Genomic DNA, 23,718 nt, shown 5'->3' on the forward strand with positions numbered 1-23,718 from the left:
TTAACCTGGCAGAAATAGTCAACATATAATAAAAAAAATAACACGAAAACAACAGAACTGTATTTAGGATATTGAGATTTAAGAATTATGTGTTTATAAACACAGCTGACAATAGTACAATAAATATGATCCAAAAAGTTGGGAGTGATGAAGTTTTAAAAAAAAGAAGTAGCAAGGTTTGAACCCAGATAACAAAATAATTTGTTATTTATGTAAATGGTTGAATAGTTGACTTGGGACAAATGAACAAAGCAATACATGAACATGTTATATCTTGAAAACAACAACATAATCATTCTATATCAGAATCTTTGTGATATAGGACTCGTAGAGTCATAAAATGCCTACTGTAATGACTTGAAAAAAAACTGGTTGAATGGTTTCCTGGTGCTAAATTCTCCATTTCCCAATCTGGTCCATTGGGTACAATTTTTGAGATGGGAATTGGTTAGACTTGGCTTAAAGTTCTTTCTAGTTGTGTGGTGCAAAGTCAAAATGAATCAATCCATCGAGCATTTGTTACTTAATGACTGTGTTATTATCGTGCCAATGCATTAGACTGTCTCTAAAAAAGGCTAGAAAAACCATTTTCCTTTGGTGATTGAGTTGGAATCCAGTACCTCGTGTGTGCCAGATATGTGTTCTACCAGTGAACTATGTACCAGTCACCTATCAGCTAATTTATATTTCCACATTCTCCTTTATACTCTTTACCCATTGTTACTTTCAACTATTAAAAAAATACTTCTTAGAATCAATATACTGATAAAATGGCTAAAAAGAAAAGAAGGAAATGAAGGAAGGAAGGACGAAAGATAGAAATGGGCTCACCTTTGATCATTAAATTGTGCATTTTTTAAAAGTTAAAAACTGCTGAAAGACCAGGCATTTCTGTTAATAGTGATCATCCTTGGCACAGGAATAAGACTGTGGGTAGCTAGAAAGACAGGAATTAGATATTTTCCAAAACAATTGCCACCTTTAGAAGATTAGGCAATTATTTAAGACATAAGGGAATGTCCCTAACGTTAGGACATTGTATGGGCTCCTAAGAAAGGGATTTCTGGTCATTAGGGAGAGGAAGGCCATGATAGAAACACCGACTGTTTCAGGAAGAATCTGTAAGAGTAAGGATTTGTGTCCATTTTTTCCAGAAGCCACCAGGCAATTGCTGGGTACACACAGCCTAGGTCCTCTGCAAGAGCAGCTAGTACTCTCAACCACTGAGCCATCTCTCCAGCCCCAAACTGGTTACATTTTTATTATTACTTTAAAAGATTTCCTATAAAACAATGTTTCTGGAAGTTGTAGGAGTCGGGTCCTTTGTATTAAGGTGCATTATTTAAGGATGGGCTCCTGGTCACCAAATCAGCAGGAGCAGGTTTGTTTTAGCACTGGGAGGATCTTTACACTTTGCAGTATGAATTCCTTCTCATAAAACCATTTGAATACTCTCAGCCTTAGCAGTCTTTGATTTCTTTTTCTTTTTAGCAGTATTATGTGTACATTAATCTTACCCACATGATAATTAAGTTTATTTCTTTGGCTTTCTTTGGGCTTATTGCATTCACAGAAGCATCTCAAAGAAAGCCCTAGTACTTATATCCATGATTATGCTCAAGATGGCCTGAAGGACAGGCTTTGACAAATCTTAGCGCATTTATAAACTGAATTAGGTTTCTGAGAGATCATTTAACATGATAAAATATTGTTTGCTACTGTTTCTTTGCACTGTCTAGTCACCTAAACAATGCAACAAACAAACAAACAAACAAACCAAGGACCCAAATACCTCCAGAACAACACCAAAATCCATTAGATTTATACAAGTAATCCACTTCAGGGTAGGTAAGTAGCAAGGATTCTCAAAACAAATTTCAAATCGCAGAAATTCAACTGAATATGGTTCTGATTTTTTATTCAATTTTGTCATTTTCTACATTGAGAAAAATGACAGCTAAAGACTGCACTAGAAATTGATGGTTTGGGTAAAATCGTTCATATCATTCTAAACAAAAATAAATTTTATATTTAAAGTAATGTTAATAGATAATATGAAACTTGTTTAGATAAACTGCTTTTTAAAATATCATCTACTTCTAATTGCACAAACAGTAACATGCCTTCAGATTACGCTGAGTATATTAAATTTTAAAAATAAAAGATTTGAGGAAGTAGATTTACTTGGCCACTTACAGTATACTTGGCTTATCATTTTGAAGAAACTATTTAACTTCTGAGAGCCTCCCTTACCTTATAAATAAAGAGGAGATTATAATAATGAACTTGTAACTTTTATGAGGCTTAGTAGGGATTAGTTTCAGATGCCTGGCATACAATATGGTGCACTCATATTGACAGTTTTTTCATATATTCTTGAAGCAACAAAAATAAACTAATTTGTGTGAACAGGAAAGAAAATATAAAAGAATAACTAAGGAAAATCATGGCTTTAAGAAACTCCCCCAAAGGGGAGGGGGGAGGTGGCAATGTGTGGGAGGAGGGGGAGGGAAATGGGAAATGGGGAGGAGGCGGAAATTTTTTTTCAACAACTAAAAAAAAATAAACAAAATAAAAATCAAAAAAGAAACTCCCCCAAACAATAGTGCTTTGGCAGTCTGGCTTTCACCTTAGTAGCAACAGGAGAAGTGGAAATGGAGAGGAGTGTTGGCAATGCCACTAAAGTGCTCCTTTTTATAAGCTTGACAGCTGACATCTCTGCCTTTGGACTGCTCCAGAGATCCTTGAGCTATGGTAACAGGGACAAGGTTTCATTTTCTTTTGCACTGTTCAGTGCAAAACTGTCAAAGCAAAACGCTTATCAACATAGCCGAGAAGCCTTAATCATTTCGACTACTCATTTTCACTTTGCAAGTGCTATTTTGCAAGTTTAACTTACGTTTTCCAAATGACCTCAAAGGAATACAAAAGACCTTTAAGTTCACTAATGAATGGTGTTGAGAGGTCAATTTTATGAACCTTAATTTCTTTTTAGAATGTACACATATTCTTCCCTGGCCAGAGGTGAATGATAATTACTGTTTCTATAAAAACGATGTTTACTTGTTCAGTGTGAGCAAAAATGTTAGATGTGTTATTATATAAACAATGTGGCTTTGTACTTCTTCTATTGGTTTACCCTTGGAATGAGAGTCTCTAAAAATAGAGAGATGGACAGAACTGAAGAACCTCTTAGAAGAATACTAAAATAGTCAGTACAGTTTAATAAAACAGTTATCAGTCTAAACAAGAACACATTGAAATTCACTTCAACCTACTCGACTAGGGAAGACAATTAAAAGAAAGACACCTAACCTATGGAAAAGTAAATCTGGCCTTTCAGTACTGATTACAAGGTGAGAGAAAATGAACATGCCAATGGCATTGCAATCAGTGTCTGTAATTTGTAAGTGCTGTTTGGAATACAATTCTAAAAAGAGTAGATGTTACTAGACAAGTTGCAGATAAAACTACCTATTGGTTTGAAATTGCTATACATATTTCTAAACATAAAATGATTTTACAAAGATGTGCATAACTTTTCTTTTGCTGGAACAAACAAACATATTTCTAAGGAACAATGGAGCAGGGAAATCGTCTTACCTCCATCCAGCTCCTCAGCTCCAAAATGATTCCTGTAGAACAGCATGATTTCTATCTTGTAACATTTATAGATGGTCACCAAACAAACAAGCAGCAAGAGAATAGCACCAAGCCCTCCAGCAAGTTCAAAGGTGTACATTAACTCTAGAGGAAGAGAGCAAGGGAGAATTACATAATCACACAAAAAAACATGGAATTCTATTTAGTTTCATGTTTTTGCAAATGACTCCATATGTGTTAGAACAATCTCATCTCCTTTTCTATGACAATTATTTTTTTTCATTTTTTTAAAAAATTTGCTTCTCATTGTGTATCCTAGGCTGGCTTTGAACTTGTGACCCACCTGACACAGTCTCTCAAGTTCTGGGATCATGGGCATGTACCAACATACTTCTCTTGTGTGAGGATTTAATCCATCCTTAGTTTTCAATTCTGTTACTGTGGTAATTGGATAAGGTGATATGTGACAGCGTTGCTTAGTAACACTGCTTTGCTAAAAATGAACTTGGTTGACAGATTGCACCTGGACTAAAAATACTGTAAATATCTAATTGAAAACTACAATATTGGGTTGGCCTCAGTGCTACAACTTTTACATGTACGCATATTGTTTGAGGAGGTCCTGTGAACTACGTGTTTGGAATTGATAAAAATATTTTTTTTAAAGACAAGACAGCTTTATGATCATCTGCATATGAATCTTTTTTTACCTGAGCTGTTACCAGGGATTTGGATTGAAGATTTAAAAAAACCATGGGCCAAATAGCATTGTTCCTAGAGGACATGTACATTGCACATAGTGTTGGCAGAATTACCTGAGGAATGCTGTCTGCTCTCTCCCCTGCAAGAAGTAATGACTTATCATGTCCATTTTTCTGAAAAGAGTACTGTCCAGCTGTGTTAGCATAATCCTGAAGGTGAAAAGATTAACTGGATTTAAAAAGTAGGCCTCCTAGGAGATAGCACAGGAAAATATGCTGGAAACCTTTTTTAAATTAAGAAACTACATTTTTCCTTATTTTTATTTACTTTCCCTTATATTATACTAGACATGTTACTATAGACATGTCTAAATGAGGAACTTTTTGACACTTGCTGCATACAAGTGTGGTGGCATTTCATTTGTATTTTAATAAGTAAGCCTTGCCTGAAGACAAGAGAGTAAAACAGCCCCACTGGGCAGCCTTACAACCAGGCAGTGATAACCCACACCTTTAATCCCAGTAGCTACACTAGTTGCCATAAAAACTGGGTGGTGCATGCCTTTAATCCCAGAGGCGCACGCCTTTAATCCCAGTCCAAGAGAGGATTATAAAACAGGATGAGACAGCTCTCAGTCTCAGTCTCATTCTGAGATCCTTGGAAACTGGATCGCCATTTTAGACTAAGATAGAAGTAAGAACTGATGGCGAATTGTTTTGCTTTTCTGGCCTTCAGGTTGAACCCCAGTTTCTCTCTCTGAGTTTTGATTAATCGTGGATCATACAAGCTCTCCTTTATCACACTGAATGTTAATATTATAGCAAAAATGAACAGAAAAAAATGGAATAGAAGAGATTAATGTGGTTACCTTTTCTTCTTTAGGGCTTATGAAGATTGTAACAAGATTTAGGTTGCTGGTATGTAAATAATAAGTATCCATGCACATATATTGAAATTCCCTCTGCCTAAGTGCCTATGTATGCATAATGTCATTGATTATCATTGTCTAAATGTTATTACTGTTGGGTGGCTGATGTTCCCTGAAGTGAAACTTGAAAAATGATAGTCTCTTTCGTTCAGTAAATTTAGTGCTATGTGTAGCAGTTTTGTCCCAGATGGAAACCTTACATCTTGGAAGGAAGCGCAGGAACATAGAAGATGTTAAAGTGGAGATGAAGCAACAGGATATTTTAGGGAAGTAGAACATTCCCCTCTGTAGCACAAGAAGGAAACAATTCAAACCAGATTTTAGAGGTCTTTTCTGACCAGAGTAAGCAATGAAGACCTCTAAGCGTCACCATCAGACAAACTCAGCTGCGGAGACTCTGAGACCAGACCAGCTGCCTAGAAGAAGCAGAAAGAAGCCAAGCTAGCTGAAAGAGGTTCAGCCTGAGTCATTGGGAAAGCACACTCTCCAACCTGTTGTGCTGCCTGCAGGCTGTGGAGTGTGCTTTGGGTTGCCCATATTCATGAGCTATCCCTCATGCTGGGACGGGCTTTGCTAGTGCTGCTGTCATTTGAGTTTTTTCTATGCCTGTAAGTAACACTAAGAAAACTCATGGTTCCCCACATTAATCTCTGATAGTGTCCTTATTTTGTCCTGTCATCAGTATCCTACCTGGAGTGACTAGACTTTTGTTCACATCTCCCCAGGAATAGCGTCACATAACATCCAGTTGTTCCTTAAATTAAAACACTAAAATAATGTTCTGGATTCTGTAGTTGGGAAACTGAGAAGGAGTAGGTTATATAGTTTATAGCACGGTCAATAAAAGCTCAGTTTAAGAACATTAAAATAATTCATGATTTGTGATAATAAATATTATTAGGTAACAAGTTCTCTACTAAATTCTCATAAATAGGGTAAAATAATAACAGGAATGAGACAGTGCAGAGAAAATAATTTTGAAAGTATGGTCATTTTTTCACAAGAGTTGTGTGTGTGACAGAGCGAATATTTTTGTGTATGTGTGCATGCTTGTATGTGATAACATTTTTCCTGTAACAATTAAGAAAAACAATCTGTCACATTTCTCATTATCTAGTTCTTTATTCCTACTGTAACAGTTGAATAAAGTTGAAAAATATAACAACTATTTAATCAAGTGTATTTTTTATACTTGGTAAAATTAAATGGGAATTTGAAGAAAATATTTTATTAAAAATATCTGACTCTGAATTTACGATAGAATAAAGTAAAATAAGAAATTAAATATTTCAGAGGTGAAATAAATTAATATGAAATAATGGAAAATAATTTCACAAGTTTTATCTCTTTAACATTGTAAAGAGCTACACAAGAGACTACTGCAAAAGTGCCAGGAACAAAATACAAAATGTTATTCAGAACAGTGTTTCTTTCTCACTGTGTGTACAGAAAGACTAAGTGGGTAAATAATACTGTGGAGTGCTTTGGGCCTTCGTTCTCTCAGAATGACAGTTGAATTTCACCACACAGAGAAACCTGAATAAAAGTACATATGTCCAAAGGATGAACAAGATATCAGAACATCCCGATTTAAAATACACTGGACATCAAGGAAACATAATAATTTAGATCATGACCACTTTGTGGTAAGGTCCAATCCTCAAACCCAGGACCTCATGCTAGGCGAATGCTCTACCACTTTAACACATTCCTAGCCCACATCGCAGCTTTTTTTAAGGTCTTGTTTTTTTTTTTTTATACTTCATGCTGGCTAGTTTTATGTCAGTTGGACACAAGCTAATATCATCTTAGAGGAAAGAGCCTCAATTGAGAAATTCCCTCCATAGGCGGCTGTGGTTAAGCCTGAAGGTCATTTTCTTAATTAGTTATTGACATGCGAGGGACCATCCCACTGTCAGTTGGTGATCCTGGATACTATAAGAGAGCAGGTTGAGCAAGTCATGGGAAGCAAGCCAGTAATCAGCAACCATCCATGGCCTCAGCATCAATTCCTGCCTCCAGGTTCCTTCCCTGCTTGAGGTCATGTGATGACTTCCCTCATTGAAGAAGTGTTACATAGAAATGTAAGTAAAATAAACGCTTTTTTCCCCAAGTTGCTTTTGGTCACAGTGTTTAATCACAGCAATAGAAACCCTAAAGTACGGCATATAATTTACAACTAAAATTTCTTGCATAAGAAAAGAATGGAAATTCGATCAAGAATACTTAATTCCCAGTCTTGAGAGAACATAATTGTTCTATTGGGAAAGTTTTCTAATAAGGTTTTTAATGTTAATATCAATTCCACTTCTATGTGGTTATCCAAGAGATATATACAGATACTCTCTGAAAGTCTTGTAAAACACTGTTCGGAGTAGTCTTATCCATACTAACCACAACTGAAAACAACCTATCTCATTAACAGGAGATGCTGAATAAACTAGTGCCAGCCCATAAATAGATTGCATTCAGCAAGCAAAAGAAGAAACTAAAGATATACACCATGCAAAAACCCATAGTGTTATACTGGGTAAAAGAAGTCAAACACAAAGTACTATTTACTGTATGGTTCTACCCAAGTATAAAAACAGCCTATTACAATGCACAGCGATAGAACTCGAAACTATATTTTCTTATGGGATAAGTGAAGGGAAAGTTTATTGGAAAGGGGTAAGGGGGAGCTTTGCAGGGTAAAGAAATTTTTTTTTATCTTGTCTCGGGGTAGATGCAGAATTGTATGCATTTGTTAAATTTCATTGATCTGATCACATGAGGTCTATGAATTTTATCTTATGCCAATCATAACTCAATTCTTTAAAATTACGATTTCTTATGAAAAGTTATTACAAGTTCTGACCCAAGGCCTGTGTGCGGATACACTCTAAGAACTACTGGAGTCAGAACAGATGTTCTGTTGTAGATAAGTAGCCAGGCCTCCAAGTAGATAGTAGATAGTGCCTCCAAGTCTGACATTTGCAGTTGGAGGCATAGTACTAGGCCCTTGCCTGTAATATAGTGTAAATACCATATCTACTCAAATAGCTTTAGAAACAATAAAAATTCAATAAAAAAAAAGACTCATTTTCTTTAGGTGATGTTCATAATTTAGGTTTCTACATACTTTTAAACAGCTATTTTTTGGTCCTTTTAAAACTGTATATCTTTTAATTTTAGATTATAATATAATTATAACATTTCTCACTTCCTTTACCTCCCTCGAAACCATCCCATATATCCCTCCTTGTTTTTTTTTTTAAATTCATGGACAATTGTTTCTTTTTTTGGGAACTGAATGTGAATAAGTAAAAGAAAAAATTGTACAAAAGTTATTTTTATTTCTAGAGAACATATTACTATTTACTTTTATAGAAATCAAGGTTGTACATAATACCTTAAATATTCTTTATATTTAGAAAATAATATTGTCTGAAATGTAATAAAAATTTATAATAGGGTTGATGTAACTTTGCAATTACAGAAATAGCTGTGTCATTTGAACAATTTTAATGTACAAACATATAAAAAATGGCATATGTTTTAAAACTTAGTAATGAACAAGAATAACTCTCATGAGGTGCAGGCTTTACTACTAATAAGAACATCTGAAAACTGGTCCAAAGAAACTTAGCATTTTCAACATGCTATTTTACTCGAAATCTTGAGCATATGTCAAATTTCTCTTCATATGCTCTATGCCATGTGTAAAAACATGGTGTTCTTACAGCATCCTTAGAAGGAGGTCAGGAATGAAACTGTCTTTTCTCACAAGGCACAGTAGTGCCTGCTCCTCCATTGCTCTGTCTTCTATAGGCATATCTATTGTAAATGTACCCAGATTACTTACTATTTATTAAGTTGATATAAAATTTTCACATTGTAAAATGCTTTCCAGGAAAATGCTGCATTAGATTTAGTGTGTACAGTCCTGCTCCATGCTGAATGCATAATCATGTGAGTCCGACATTTTATGGCTTATCCATGAGTTAAGGAGAAAATCAGAAGGGCTATATTTTGTCTTCGTTAAGAGAAATTATCTGGGCCTCCTATTGTCTTTCATATTTGCATTACTATGTGACTGTGAAAGGGATTGTCCTTGCAAATGGCATTTGCTTTTGAAAGGAGCCTGCTTTTCAGTGCTACTCCAAGTTGTCCAAGATGGTAGCACACTAAAACAAAAAGATTCCATTTCAGCACAACTCAGTTCCTGAGAGTGGAAAGAGAAAACCCAGACTTAAAAATAAAAAAATATCGTTTCTTTAAAATGACAAGACTCTATCCCCCTTAAGGGACTGAGACAGAATATTGAAAATTGTAAAGCGAAACTGCTCAGCAAAAACCTAAGGGAAACTGGCATTTGCTTAAACACAACAAATGAACATGTGCCAAAGAGTTACATTTCAGGGCACCAACAGTCATTTAGTTACAGGCAATTAACAATAGCCCTTGCAAAGCTTCAGTACGGTCTGAGGGAAAACACATTGATTATTGCTGCAGTAGTAGACTGCTTTCTGAATAAATTGCTTCAATTTAAAACTAGATTTGCTACAAGCATTTTGAGCAATGACTACAATTTTTTTTTCTTATCAAGACAGTTGGTGCAAGCAACCCTTTAAAAGAAAGAGCTAATTAAAATAAAGCACATGCCATCTCTTAGTATATTGGATTACATTGCAAATAATAAATGCACTTGGCTTACACTAATCTTGCTGCAAGTACCTGGTGTAGTAAAGTACATATGTATTTTTTTTTTGCCTATACCTGGTACTAGTGTTTGGGAACTCTTTTTCTAGAAATCTTTGAAGAAGTAAAATTTTAAGAAAATAAAAGTTCAAGTGGGTTTGGAGCTTATTTTGAGTTTTTATTTTGCATTTCTGATCTCTCTACATATTCATATAAGTGTGTGAAGTTTGTTGAATGTGCATTGGAAGAATTTGGGTGGCTTATTCTCAAATAGTTCATTCCAAATTTTTTTTTTAATTTAACATCCTTTGAAATGTTCTGTCCTGATATACAGGCTGTAAAATGCAAGTTTGTTGGAGAAACACATGATAGACACTATAATGATCTCGGTTTATTCATTAGCTTTATTCTCCATGTACTTTCTCCCCACTGCCCTTGTGTTCTAATGAGCTAAGGTTTATAAGGATTTATCCATCCACGTAAATTCATATGCATATTTATTACTCTGAACGGTATAAATTATTTGTTCCTGACAGGAGGATAATTATGCTCAGCCCACAAATATATTTAACTCAGTTTCTACAATACATCAGCACAATTTAGAAGGAGTTACATTTTTGTGGGACAGAGGGATGATATATTAAGAAAATGAATTGCTTCTTGTATAATAGCAAGAAAAAGTTTGGGGGTGGCATTTATTACTATTAAGGAGAACAGTTTTAAGTCTTTTTATTTTTCAGAAGAAAGAAAGACATATAAAATTATCATAACTGAAGCAAAATATAGATTTTCAATGTAAGAGCTAAATCAGTGAGACCAAATATTTGGAGAAAGATCACCCTTAAAGTAGTCTAGCTTGCATTTTGGGAAGAGGTTATAAAGGGAAGCATTAAATGAACTTTTAATTTCTGCCAATCAAGGATGGAAATGTAGACAATGCATTAGAGCCCAATCATTATGGCCTAGTTAGACCAAGCTCCCAGAAGCCCTTGGAACTTAATTGTCACATTTTAACCCATCACAAATAGATGAAGAAGGAACTAGAGTAAAAATGTATCATTCTCAGTAAAATTTGCTAAAACCTCACTTGGAATACGGTTTTTGATTTTTTTCCTCGAAGGACTTAAGGACTATTCTTAAGTGCTATGCTTTTAAAGGAAGTTGAAAATGCATAATCAGAGAGATAGAACAATACAAAATTCTATGAGTTTGTGTAAATTATAATCAAACAAAATGGGAAAGCTTTCCATAAAGTAACTGCTAAGGCTACTTCCCTCTTTCTCTTCTGCGAGGTTCACTGTGAGTATATTTATGTTGAGATCTTTGATCCAATTGGACTTGAGTTTTGTGCATGGGGATAGGTAAGGATCTATTTGCATTCTTCTGCATGTCAACATCCAGTTATGCCAGCACCATTTGTTGAAGATGCTTTTTCCCCATTGTATAATTTTAGCTTCTTTGTCATAAATCAGGTGTTCATAGGTGTATGGATTAATATCAGAGTCTTCTATTCAGTTCCATTGGTCCACTTGTCTGTTTTTATGCCAATACCAAATAGTTTTTATTACTATAGTTCTACAGTAAAGTTTGAAGTCTGGGATGGTGATGAAGTTTCTTTCTTGTACAGGACTGTTTTGGCTATCCAGAGTTTTTTTGTTTTTTTCTTTTTTTTAAATTTATTTATTTATTAAAGATTTCTGTCTCTTCCCCGCCACTGCCTCCCATTTCCCTCTCCCTCCCCCAATTAAGTCCCCCCACCTCAGCCTGAAAAGCAATCAGGGTTCCCTGTCCTGTGGGAAGTCCAAGGAACCCCCACCTCCATCCAGGTCTAGTAAGTTGAGCATCCAAACTGCCTAGGCTCCCACAAAGCCAGTGCGTGCAGTAGGATCAGAAACCCATAGCCATTGTTCTTGAGTTCTCAGTAGTCCTCATTGTCTGCTATGTTCAGAGAGTCCGGTTTTATCCCAGGCTTTTCCAGACCCAGGCCAGCTGGCCTTGGTGAGTTCCCCATTGAACATCCCCATTGTCTCAGTGTGTGGGTGCACCCCTTGAGGTCCTGAGTTCCTTGCTCATGCTCTCTCTCCTTCTGCTCCTGATTTGGACCTTGAGATTTCTGTCCGGTGCTCCAATGTGGGTCTCTGTCTCTGTCTCCTTTCATCCCCTGCTGAAGGTTAATATTCAGGAGGATGCCTATATGTTTTTCTTTGGGTTCTCCTTATTTAGCTTCTTTAGGATCCCTAATTATAGGCTCAATGTCCTTTATTTATGGCTAGAAACCAAATATGAGTGAGTACATCCCATGTTCCTCTTTTTGGGTCTGGCTTACCTCACTCAGGATAGCATTTTCTATTTCCATCCATTTGCATGCAAAATTCAAGAAGCCCTTGTTTTTTATTGCTGAGTAGTACTCTAATATGTATATATTCCATACTTTCTTCATCCATTCTTCTATTGAGGGGCATCTAGATTGTTTCCAGGTTCTGCCTATCACAAACAATGCTGCTATGAACATCGTAGAGCTTATACTTTTGTTGTATGATAAGGCCTCTCTTGGGTATATTCCCAAGAGTGGTATTGCTGGGTCCAGGGGTAGGTTGATCCCAAATTTCCTGAGAAACCGCCACACTGCTTTCCAAAGTGGTTGCACAAGTTTGCATTCCCACCAGCAATGGATGAGTGTACCCCTTTCTCCACAACCTCTCCAACAAAGGCTATCATTGGTGTTTTTTATTTTAGCCATTCTGACAGGTGTAAGATGGCATCTTAAAGTTGTCTTGATTTGCATTTCCCTGATAGCTAAGGAAGTTGAGCATCACCTTAAGTGTTTTCTGGCCATTTGAAGTTCTTCTGTTGAGAATTCTCTGTTCAGCTCAATGCCCCATTTTATAATTGGGTTGATTAGCCTTTTACGGTCTAGTTTCTTGAGATCTTTATATATTTTGGAGATCAGACCTTTGTCAGTTGCGGGGTTGGTGAAGATCTTCTCCCATGAAGTTGAGTATTGTTCTTTCAAGGTCTGTGAAGAATTCTGGGATTGTGATGGGGATTGCATTGGATCTGTAGATTGCTTTTCGTAAGATTGCCAGTTTTACTATGTTGATCCTACCTATCTAAGAGCATGGGAGATTTTTTCATTTTCTGCTATCTTCTTCAATTTCTTTCTTCAAAGACTTAAAATTCTTGTCATACAGGTCTTTCACTTATTTGGCTAGAGTTACCCCAAGATATTTTATGTTGTTTGTGGCTATTGTGAAGGGTGATATTTCTCTGATTTCTTTCTCAGCCTGATTGTCATCTGCATATAAGAGGGCTACTGATACTTTTGAGTTAATCTTGTATTCTGCCACATTACTGAAGGTGTTTATCAGCTGTAGGAGTTCCCTAGTAGAATTTTTATATAAACTATCATAGCATCTGCAAATAGTGAAAATTTAAATTCTTCCTTTCCAATTTATATCTCCTTGATCGCCTTTTGATGTTTTATTGCTCTAGCTAAAACTTCAAGTACTATATTATATAGATATGTAGAGAATGGATAGCCTTGACTTGTTCCTGATGGTAGTTTCTTAGAAAATTGGGAATCAATCTACCTCAAGACCCAACAATACCAGTCTTGGATATATACCCCAAAGATGCAGACCCATACCACAAGGACATTTGCTCAACTATGTTCATAACAACATTATTCGTAATAGCCAGAACCAGGAAAAAACTTAAATACCCCAACCGAAAAAATATATAAAGAAAATGTGGTACATTTACACAATGGGGTACTATTCATCAGTAAAAACAATGACATCCTGAAATTGGCAGGCAAATGGATGAACTAGGAAAAAAACCATCCTGAATGAGGTAACCCAGACCCAAAGAAACAAGCATGGTATGTACTCACTCATGAGTAGATATTAAACATAAAACAAAGGATAGACCAGCCTACAGTCCACAACCCCAGAGAAGACAGGAAGCAAGGAGAACCCTAAGAAAGACATACATGGATCGCCTGGGAAGGGGAAGTACATAAGATCTCCTTAGTAAGATCGAGTTGGGTAAAGGACAGAGAGGGAGAGCAAGGAAAGAGATAACTTTAAAGAGGGAGCCATTGTGTTTAGTGAGAAACCAGACAATAAAGAAACGCCCAGGAAACCACAAGGATGACCCCAGCTAAGAATCTAAGCAATAGTGGAAATGGTACCTAAATTGCCTTTCCCTTGTAATCAGATTGATGACTATCTTAATTGTCATTATAGAACCCTCATCCAGCAACTGATGGAAGCAGCTGCAGAGATTCACAGTTAAGCCCTGGGCAGATCTCCTATAATTCAGTCATAGAGAGGAGGAAACGATATTATGAGCAAAGAGGCAAAGACCATAATGGGGGATATTCACAGAAACAGCTGACTCGAGGTAGTGGGAGCTTACTGACCCCGGACTGACAGATGAGGATCAAGCATAAGACCAAACTAGGCCCTCTGAATGTGGATGACAGTTGTGTGACTTGGGCAGTTTGTGGGGACACTGGTGTGGAACCAGTAATTGTCCCTAGTACACTATCTGGCTCTTTGGAACCCATTTGCTATAGAGGGATGTCTTGCTCAGCCTATATACGGGGTGGGGGGGCTTGATTCTGCCTTATGTGGTGTGACTAACTTTGTTGACTTCCCATGGGAGGCCTCATCCTCTCTGAAGAGTGGATGGAGTGGGGGGAGGTGGAGAGGAAGTGGTTGGAGAAATGGGAGGACAGGAAGAAAAAGGAACTGGGATTAAAATGTAAAGCACAATTCTCTTAAAATAAATTTTAAAAGTAGAGTGCTAACTAGCGAATAAAAAGGAAATGACATAGAAATCCTCATTTCCCTCCACCACCACAATAACAATTGATTTAGGTAGGAGTTATCAATAGACGTTAAAATTATGAGGTACCTTCCTACCCATTATTTAAAAGGAAAAATAAGCATCATCTTTCAAAAGTGACATTAAGTTAACAATGCCAGAAATAATATAAAGTGGTCTCTGGTATAATACCCCGAGAAGACACACATCATTGATGGTAGCTAGAAATGGATAAGAATATGAAATATGAGGCGTTGTCAAGCCAGTCTAGACTGAAGGACAGCTGCAAGAATCCAACTCCACTTCTCACTACTCTTCAGAAAATACCAGTATTGATGAAAGACAAAACTAAGGAACCATCTCAGGTTAATGGACACTAGGGACACTGAACATGTAGTGGAAAGAGTATCTTTTGAGACAATGTCTGTGATTAGACTGTAGAGCAACCATATAAGAGACAGTAGTATTTCATTATTTTTTGAATTTTTGTAAATTTGATAATTATTCTTTGGCTATAAAAACACTCTTGGTAATTTAAGAGAGTCACAACTAAGAATTAGTCACAATGTCTGCAATTTACTTTCTGCAATGTGGTAATAACCCATGTTTTCAGACAGAGTATATTTTTTGTTGATTTTATTGAGCTCTACATTTTTCTCTCCCCCCTTTCCTTCCTCTCTCCTCCCCTTCAACCCTCTCTCATGGTTCCCATGCTGCCAGAGTACTCAAGAGATCTTGTCTTTTACTACTTCCCATGTAGATTAGATCCATATATGTCTCTCTGAGGGTCCTCACTGTTGTCTAGGTTCTCTGGGATTGTGATTTGTAGGCTGCTTTTTTTTTTGCTTTATGTCTAAAAGCCACTTATGAGTGAGTACATATGATATTTTTCTTCCTGCTCAATTTGATGGTTTCTAGCTCCATCCACTTGTCTGCAAGTTTTAAGATGTCATTATTTTTCTCTGCTGTATAGTACTCTATTATGTAAACATACTACATTTTCCTTATCCATTCTTCAGTCAAGGGGCATTTAGGTTGTTTCCAGGTTCTAGCTATGACAAACAATGCTGCCATGAACATAATTGACCACAGGTCCTTGTGGCATGATTGAGCATCCTTTGGGCATATACCCAAAAGTGGTTTTGCTGAATCTTGAGAAAGGTTGTTTCCTAAATTTTCTGAGAAATTGGCATACTGATATCCAAAGGGGCTGTACCAGCTTGCATTCCCACCAGCAATGCAGAAGTGTTCCCATTACCCCACAACCTATCCAGCATAAGTTTTCATCAGTGTTTTGGATCTTGGCCATTCTTACAGGTGTAAGATAGAATCTCAGAGTAGTTCTGATTTGCATTTCTCTGATGTCTAAGGATGTTGAGTATTTCCTTAAGTGTCTTTTAGCCATTGTAGATTCCTCTGTTGAGAGTTTTCCAGACAGAGTATATTTTATCAATTTTTCTGTGTTTAGGAATTATTTAAGGTTAATGTATCTAATGTTAATAATTGGTAAGCATAGGTGGAGAAAATAGATATTTACTATATAAACCTTAAAATTTTGGAGGAATGTTTGATTTTCTGTTCTAAAATAACAGCTAAAAATAAAAGTACTCATCAAATGGAGAACTGCAGCAAAATGATATATCTTCTAGATATAACCTTTCCATTGCACTTCTGGACACATTGCAGTTCAGTTTATCTGAAAGACCTGCCAAATATTTGGTCCCTCAACATTTCACCATGAATGGGAGAAGGGTCCATGAGGCCCCACATGTCCTTGAGGAACTACCGGCAATGAATTGTTGCTTGGGGAGCATGATTTCATTTTCTTCAGTGGTGTAGATACTGATGAGGTGCTCTTGCTGTAGTAAATAACCTCCCACCTATTCTCAGGCAAGAACTTGATTTAAATTCAGTGGGTCACATATGAAGAGAAACATAAAAGTAGAAAGATTTGTCAAGAAGAAGGAGGATCGGAAGGAAAGAAAGGGAGGGAATGGGAGGTACAAATGACTAAGTTATTAAAGAAGGCCAGCTGGACTGTAACCGAAAAAGCATGGGATAAAACCGGACTCTCTGAACATGGCGAACAATGAGGGCTGATGAGACACCAAGGACAATGGCAGGGGGTTTTGATCCTACTTAATGTGCTGGCTTTGTGGGAGCCTAGCCAGTTTGGATGTTCACCTTCCTAGATATGGACAGAGGGGGGAGGACCTAGGACTTACCACAGGGCAGGGAACCCGGACTGCTCTGTGGACTGGAGAGGGAGGGGGAGAGGAGTGGGGGGAGGGGAAGAAAGGTGGGAGGAGGGGGAGAAGGGTGGGAGGAGGGGGAGAATGGTGGGAGGAGGGGAAGGGAAATGGGAGGCTGGGAGGAGGTGGAAACTTGTTTTTTGTTTATGGTTTTTTTCTCTTTTCGCAATAAAAATAAAGAAGCACACTAAGCTTTCGAACAATAACTTGTTAAAAAATCACATTATCATTTGGTTAGAAATAAGCATATATTTGCTTGGTTATCTTTGAATTAAGTTGCATACATATAGTTATTTTTATTTAATCTATACAAAAGCCTTCAAGTTGATATTCCCCAAATGTCTTTACCTTGAGATTTTCTCCAGGTAATTTGTTGATTATCCATCAAAGGAATTTGGGATTGTTTGTATTGGCATTTATTTCTTTAACGTAAGTGATCCCCAGCCATAATCATTCCCCCATTATGAATTGAAGTTTGATTAGATTCCATGGCAACTGAGAACCTTTGCCTTTCATTTTTTAATCCCTACCAATCCTACAGAAGACTACAGTCTATGCTTTCAGGGAAGATTTACTGGCAAAGTGATTCACACTTAGAGCATGTGTTTCCTGTTGTTGTTTCATCAATTACTGTGCTGTATATCATCAGAGTTGCTCTTGTCTACGGTTTTGCATTGTAAACATATTAAACAGTTGCTTTATTATAAGATCTTTGTTTTTGTTTGTCCCTTCTGACCAAGAATGCTTTTTCGTCCCAGATTTCTCATGTTATGCTCCTCTTCTTCCTTTCACTCCTTTTTTCCTGTGTTCTCCTCTCCACTTCCTCCTCCCCCTTCTTTTCTTCTCTATTTCTCTGTCTGTCTCTGTCTCTGTCCCTGTCTCTCTTTCTCTCTCTCTCTCTCTCTCTCTCTCTCTCTCTCTCTCTCTCTCTCTGTGTGTGTGTGTGTGTATGTGTAAGAATAAGTGTATGAATGTATGAGTATCTGCAAGCCCATACTTTGAAGAAGGGTCTCATTGAATATTGTAGGTTGTCTATGTATCCTAAGCACGTTTCAGACTCCTGATTCTCCTAAATGAGTGCTGGACTTTAGGCATGTGCCACTATGCCTGGCTAGCCTCATTGTTTCTTAAGTCTTTGCTCATATAGCAACATGTGAAATTTTTCCACCAACCACTCATTTTTAAGGAGAAAGAAAAAGCATTCTGGACTCACTTATATTTTTCTGTAGTTTTGTTACCTTATAACATAACATTCAGTTTTCATATTACTAGCTATAATATTAGTTAATGAATTAATTTGGATTTTTAAGACAAGATGTTTTTGTGTTACAGTCCTAACTGTCCTAGAACTTGCTCTGTAGATCAGGCTGGCCTTGAACTCATGAAGATGTGTATGCCTTTGCCTCCCAACTTCTGGGATAAAAGGCATATGCCACCACCACCTGGCCTTTTATTTTCTGACTTGGTGAAATTTAAATTCCATGATGGTGAGTCTTTTGTTATTTTTCTGTTTCTGTTTTTTTTTATTTTTTAGATTATTTTCAGTACTTATCCCTTGAAAATTGCCTGACTGACTATAGAAACTCAACGATGATCTGCTGAATAAAGGAATAACTAGATAGATGATTAAGAATACATAGTTTAAAAAAAAGAATACATAGTTTTCAAATAAAAATTTATTTCTTTCTACTCTAAAATTCCAATATCTCTTTGAGTGACCTTGGTTCAGTGTATCATAATGTTCAAGCAGCTAAAGAAGTATAATTAAGAATAGCCATTCCATTTCTTGGTTCAAATATACATTATACATAAATGACTAAGCTTGTAAAGTTCTTGCTGTGAAAACATGAGGACCTAAGTTCAAGCCCAAATGCAGTGGCACATGCTTTGTCAGCCCAACACTCAGGACGTGGACAAGAAGACCCCTGCTGACTGCTTATTAGCTAGTATCACTGATTTTGTGAGATCCAGGTTCAGTGAAAGGTCCTATTTTAAACGTCCCAAAAATAAATTGGGAAGAAAAATAGGAAAAGCCACTCAATGTCAACCTCTGGCCTAACTAAACACACACACACACACACACACACACACACACACACACACACAGAGAGAGAGAGAGAGAGAGAGAGAGAGAGAGAGAGAGAGAGAGAAAGGGAGAGAGAGAGACAGAATGGACGTTATAGTATAGAGGTAAAGACTATCCTTCATTCATGAATATGGCACTAATATAATATTGTATAAGCGTAGATAATTTTAAAGTTTGTATTCACTTAGGACCTGATAATCACCTACTATTTCATTAAGAACTTACAGATGCCAGGCAAGTACACCGCCACTGAGATATACCACTCACATTTAATTTTTTCATCCATTCATTAATTTCACGCTTGTCTAATGAGTACTTTCTATATAGTGGTGAAGTGCTTTTGCACTTTAGTAATAAAGCAATGGAAGAAAAGTATGACTGTTGCCTTCAGGGAGCTTCCGTCTTGTAGATTCTGACAGGCGAGCACATGTATACTACAAAGTACTCACTAATGTTTATTGAGCACTGAGGTGTCACTGTGTTTGAACTTTCATATGAATATAACAGTACTGTAAGTATCATAATCATTAGACAAGTAAACAACACACTTGGCACATTCTGTGTATGTGTTTGTGTGGTTTTGTTGGCGGATTTTAGAGATAAAAATCAATCACTGATTGGCATAGTGCAAGAGTGTCCATAAGGGTTTTTGAAAAATAATTTGATATGGTATGAAATGAGAAAATGTATTTGTTATATTAGATGATTTTAGGCAAGTTTCTCCTTTTCTTATTTAGTTAATGTATATTGTTTATCTTTTAAAATTTATTTTCAAAGTAAATAACATCTGCTTTACCCCCCCCCCCCAATAGTTGTCTGGGAATTCATGTCATGTACCAGTTAAATTAGTTCCCCAAATTTAGGTCAGAACAAGAGGACTATGCTTCACCCCTGAGGAAAGTTAGCACTTCTTTTCAAAAGGTACTATATGTAGTTCTTAGCATAGGTAGGGATTTATTGTAGAAAACTTTTCCCCTTTGGAGTATAAATAAGTATTTGAAATATCAGTATAAAAGGAGTATACAAGGGACATACACATAATCACATATTTGCCCAAGTAAACAGACATATCAGATTCAGAGTGGGCTCTTTCTTAAGAGAAATCAGACAAAGAATGAGTATACTGTTAAAATAAAGAACAAAAGGGCCTCAGGTGACCAGCTTAGACGATAAGGCTATTGTATATCATGGTGTCAAACCACACTGATGTCTAAAAGAAATTATCTTCGAAGAAAAAGTATTTGCTTTCTCTCTACTAGGAATTTCCTTCTTAACGTGTCATACAAATAGACAGGCACAGATGGAATGTTACAAAACCTCTCTGGAGAGAAAATTGTCAAAGTAAAGGTGGCATTGGCATTTTACTCTTTTTTTGTTAAAGGATTTGATGCTTATCCTGAAAGCAATTGTCCACCAGAGGATACATTGTCACAGTTAGAACAACTGATTGTTCCATTGGGAATGCTTTGGAATGCCCAAAGAACACAGAACATCTGGACTGCTTAGATAACCAATAAGAGCTATGTTTTCTACTTTTCTACAGAAACATTGGACTCTGATAAAAAAAATATTATGATCTGAAGTATATTCTAGTAATGGAAGTAAATTTATGGAACACTGTACATGGGTAAAAGCTTATTGTACTACAACGTACTAAGTCGAAAGCCCTGATAAACATCAGATGTTTGCTATCATTTTAATTTTCTTTCTTTAAGGTTTGAATATATTTTCTAATTACTGAAAGCATTTAAAACAACTGTTTTGGTGAAAGTCATTGGTAATACTTTCTCTCTCGAGAAAAGTTTCATTTGAAATCTTGGTGTTTTCAGAGTTGGAGATTATTGGGGCCAAAGCAGTAATTACACCCCATGCTGGTTTATTTCTCTCAAACGGGAGTAACAAAAAACACTTGGTCTTCTCACTTTTCAATGCTTTTGATCGTTCTCTGTTTTTGAATACATAAAGCAGTTGAGGACCATGGTGGAAAGTTTGCCTGGTTTCTAAATTTGCAAATAGTTTATTGAACTTAAAAAACCCATGATGTAATGAGCAGGCTTGGAGGACAAGAAATAGCAAAATTTATCATTATTCCTCCCCCAGAGGAATCATTTTGCATTAGATTCTAGAATTAAATTTTCAAATTCATTCAAGTCGGGTAATTTAAGGCTCACCTTTTTCTTTCCTTTTTTTTTTTTTTTTGAGACAAAATCTCATTCTGTTGCCCAGGTGCACATCAAACTTATTATATAGTTCATGCTGCCCTCAGATTTATGCAGCCTCACAAATCCTGGTATTATAGTCATGAACCACCATACCAGGCTGTGTTTCAGATTTTGGTAAATGCCTGTTACATTTCAGTTCGCGTGAAGTAGGCAACTGTGAAAAGTCAGCGCTTTGGACTGCAGTCACATATAAGGAAGTTTGGTTTGTCTTTTGCACTAATGGGAACAAAATGCAACTTAACAATTAAATCAGAAGGAAGTCCTTGGGAAGAGCAGCCTCTTCAACTCACTTTCAGGCTTGACAAATGAGGCACAGTACCTTGAAACTCTGAGAATCTGAAAAATGGTCTCATATATATTATTGTGAGTATTTAATATGTTCTTTCAGGATTTCTGCCCTGAAGCTGAGGGACAATTAGTTTACAAATGATAAAACTGAAGAACAATGAGGCAGAGACTTGCTCTAGGTAACAAGCTACTGAGGAGTGAAAATTAAAAGACTCTCAAGAAACTCATTTTTTTTTCCATTATCATTTGTAATTTCTTTTCAGTCAATCTTCATATCAGAGTTCAACTAATGATAATAATTCTTGGGTGGTTTAAAAATGATAATTGTGTGCCTTCCTGAATATACTGCTGGATTTTCTTTCTGAATTTATTTTTAATTTATTTTTACGACATTTAAATGTCCACTTTTAATTTAGAAAACTAAACCTTCATAGATATTACTCTGCACTAAGCACATGCTATAAATAGGAGATGTGCCCTAAAAGCAGAGATAAATAGCTAACATATCTCTTACAGATTGCAAATGTATTTCTCAGCACTAAAAAAATCTAACACAAGTTACCATGGTAATCTATTGGAAATCAACATAATTTTCCTGCCATGTGACCTGAGAGAGTAGTTAGCATTTTTTATGTGTCATGTCAAATTTCTCAGTTTACTGACCTGGTTGTCAAAGTTCGACATCCAGAACTGCTTATTAAAAGTTATACCTTTTGTCTCGTATTATGACCCAGTTATGCCATTCCTGAACCACATGCAGGAACTCACAGCCATACAAATGCTCAGCCATCATCCTTTCTCCAGCACTATCACCTGGGATAGTAGAATACCTCCCAATGAAATTAGTGATTTAGCTACTAAGTCTAATTCATGTATGTGCTTTACCTGAAACTGTTAAAAATGTATGTATCCTTACATATTCTTTTAAAAAGTGGAATGGTTTTCATTCAACAGCATTAGATAAACTATCTTCTCTAAACAGCCTACAGTGAAGTAATATTTCCAGTGTGATATGAAGCTTCATCAATAAAAATGTAGATTCGGTCTGCAAACAATGAGACTATGGGGGTGATTCGGAGGCATGAAGTGAGAGGATATTAGTGAGTATTGGTCGTGGGCATACCATCTTATCTCTTATTTCTGAGTGCATATGTTATGTGGTTGTGGCATGTATGAATTAGATGATTTTGGTGGGCTTCCTTCAAATAATTTATTTTGCTTTTTAAAATAATTAGTTTTTATTTGTGTTATGTATATGTGTGTCTGTGCATATGAGTGCTGGTGCCCATGGAAGCAAAAAGTTGGTGTCCCATACCCTGGAGAAGGAGTTACAGGCAGTTGTGAGCCACTTGACAGGAGTACTGCGAGCTGAACTCTGGTCTTTTTGAAGAGTTGCAAGTAGTTTTAACTGCTAAGTGATCTATTTGGCCCCCTTTCAAGTGTTTGAAACTGATGTATTTATTTTCCAAAATGGTAAAATTACTTTTTTATACTACAAAGGTCTGAGTATTTGTAAATTTCCTTTGCCTCATATGAGATCTCTTTGAATTTTATAGCTTTTCTGTGAGATCCTAGGTAGGTGTGTATGAAAATTAAGCTTTTGAACATATAGAACACTTTATCCTTTTGCTTGGACTATTAAATCGTTTTTTTTTCTTTTTTTCTGTATCAATGTACTCATGACCAACAATATGTGGTGGTTAATTCTAATACTAAACTAATCCTTCTTTCTTATACAGAGTTGTGATTGGGCTGGATTCAACATTCAAATCAGGAAATTAGCAGAATTTACTGATTATCATATATCACATCACTTAGTTTTTACTATTTGCACAGACTGAACACTATGGGTAACTTGTTTGCACAGGTTACATTGTGTTATCTATATCTGTATATGTTGTTGAGAGATTTCTGAATATATTTCCCTGTTAATGTATTGAACACATAGGAACTGTTGCCAACAGTGAAAGCCTTTTCACTTAAGAGGTTAATCATTTTTATACTAGAAGAGAGTGCTCTATCAGGATCTCTTGAGTAGCAAATGCATTCTAGAAGGCAAAATGTCATTTAATATGTGATGTACGTAACCTCATTAAGAACAGGGTGTGAGGGCAAAGGCGTTGACTC

At 36.4% G+C, this 23,718-nt stretch overlaps 1 protein-coding gene across 1 annotated transcript in view; it reads right to left on the reverse strand.

The window, feature by feature from the left end:
- The window catches only part of LOC121439038 (interleukin-1 receptor accessory protein-like 1), a 729,117-nt gene that overhangs the window by 14,147 nt on the left and 691,252 nt on the right, over nt 1–23,718 (reverse strand). Inside the window, 1 exon segment of the mRNA XM_041639534.1 lies at nt 3,604–3,747. Within this exon segment, the coding sequence (XP_041495468.1) occupies nt 3,604–3,747 (144 nt within the window).

Source organism: Microtus oregoni, unplaced genomic scaffold (assembly GCF_018167655.1).
Source record: "Microtus oregoni isolate MIOR12 unplaced genomic scaffold, Mior012 000059F_ref0000304, whole genome shotgun sequence".
In the NCBI taxonomy this organism is placed as follows: domain Eukaryota; kingdom Metazoa; phylum Chordata; class Mammalia; order Rodentia; family Cricetidae; genus Microtus; species Microtus oregoni.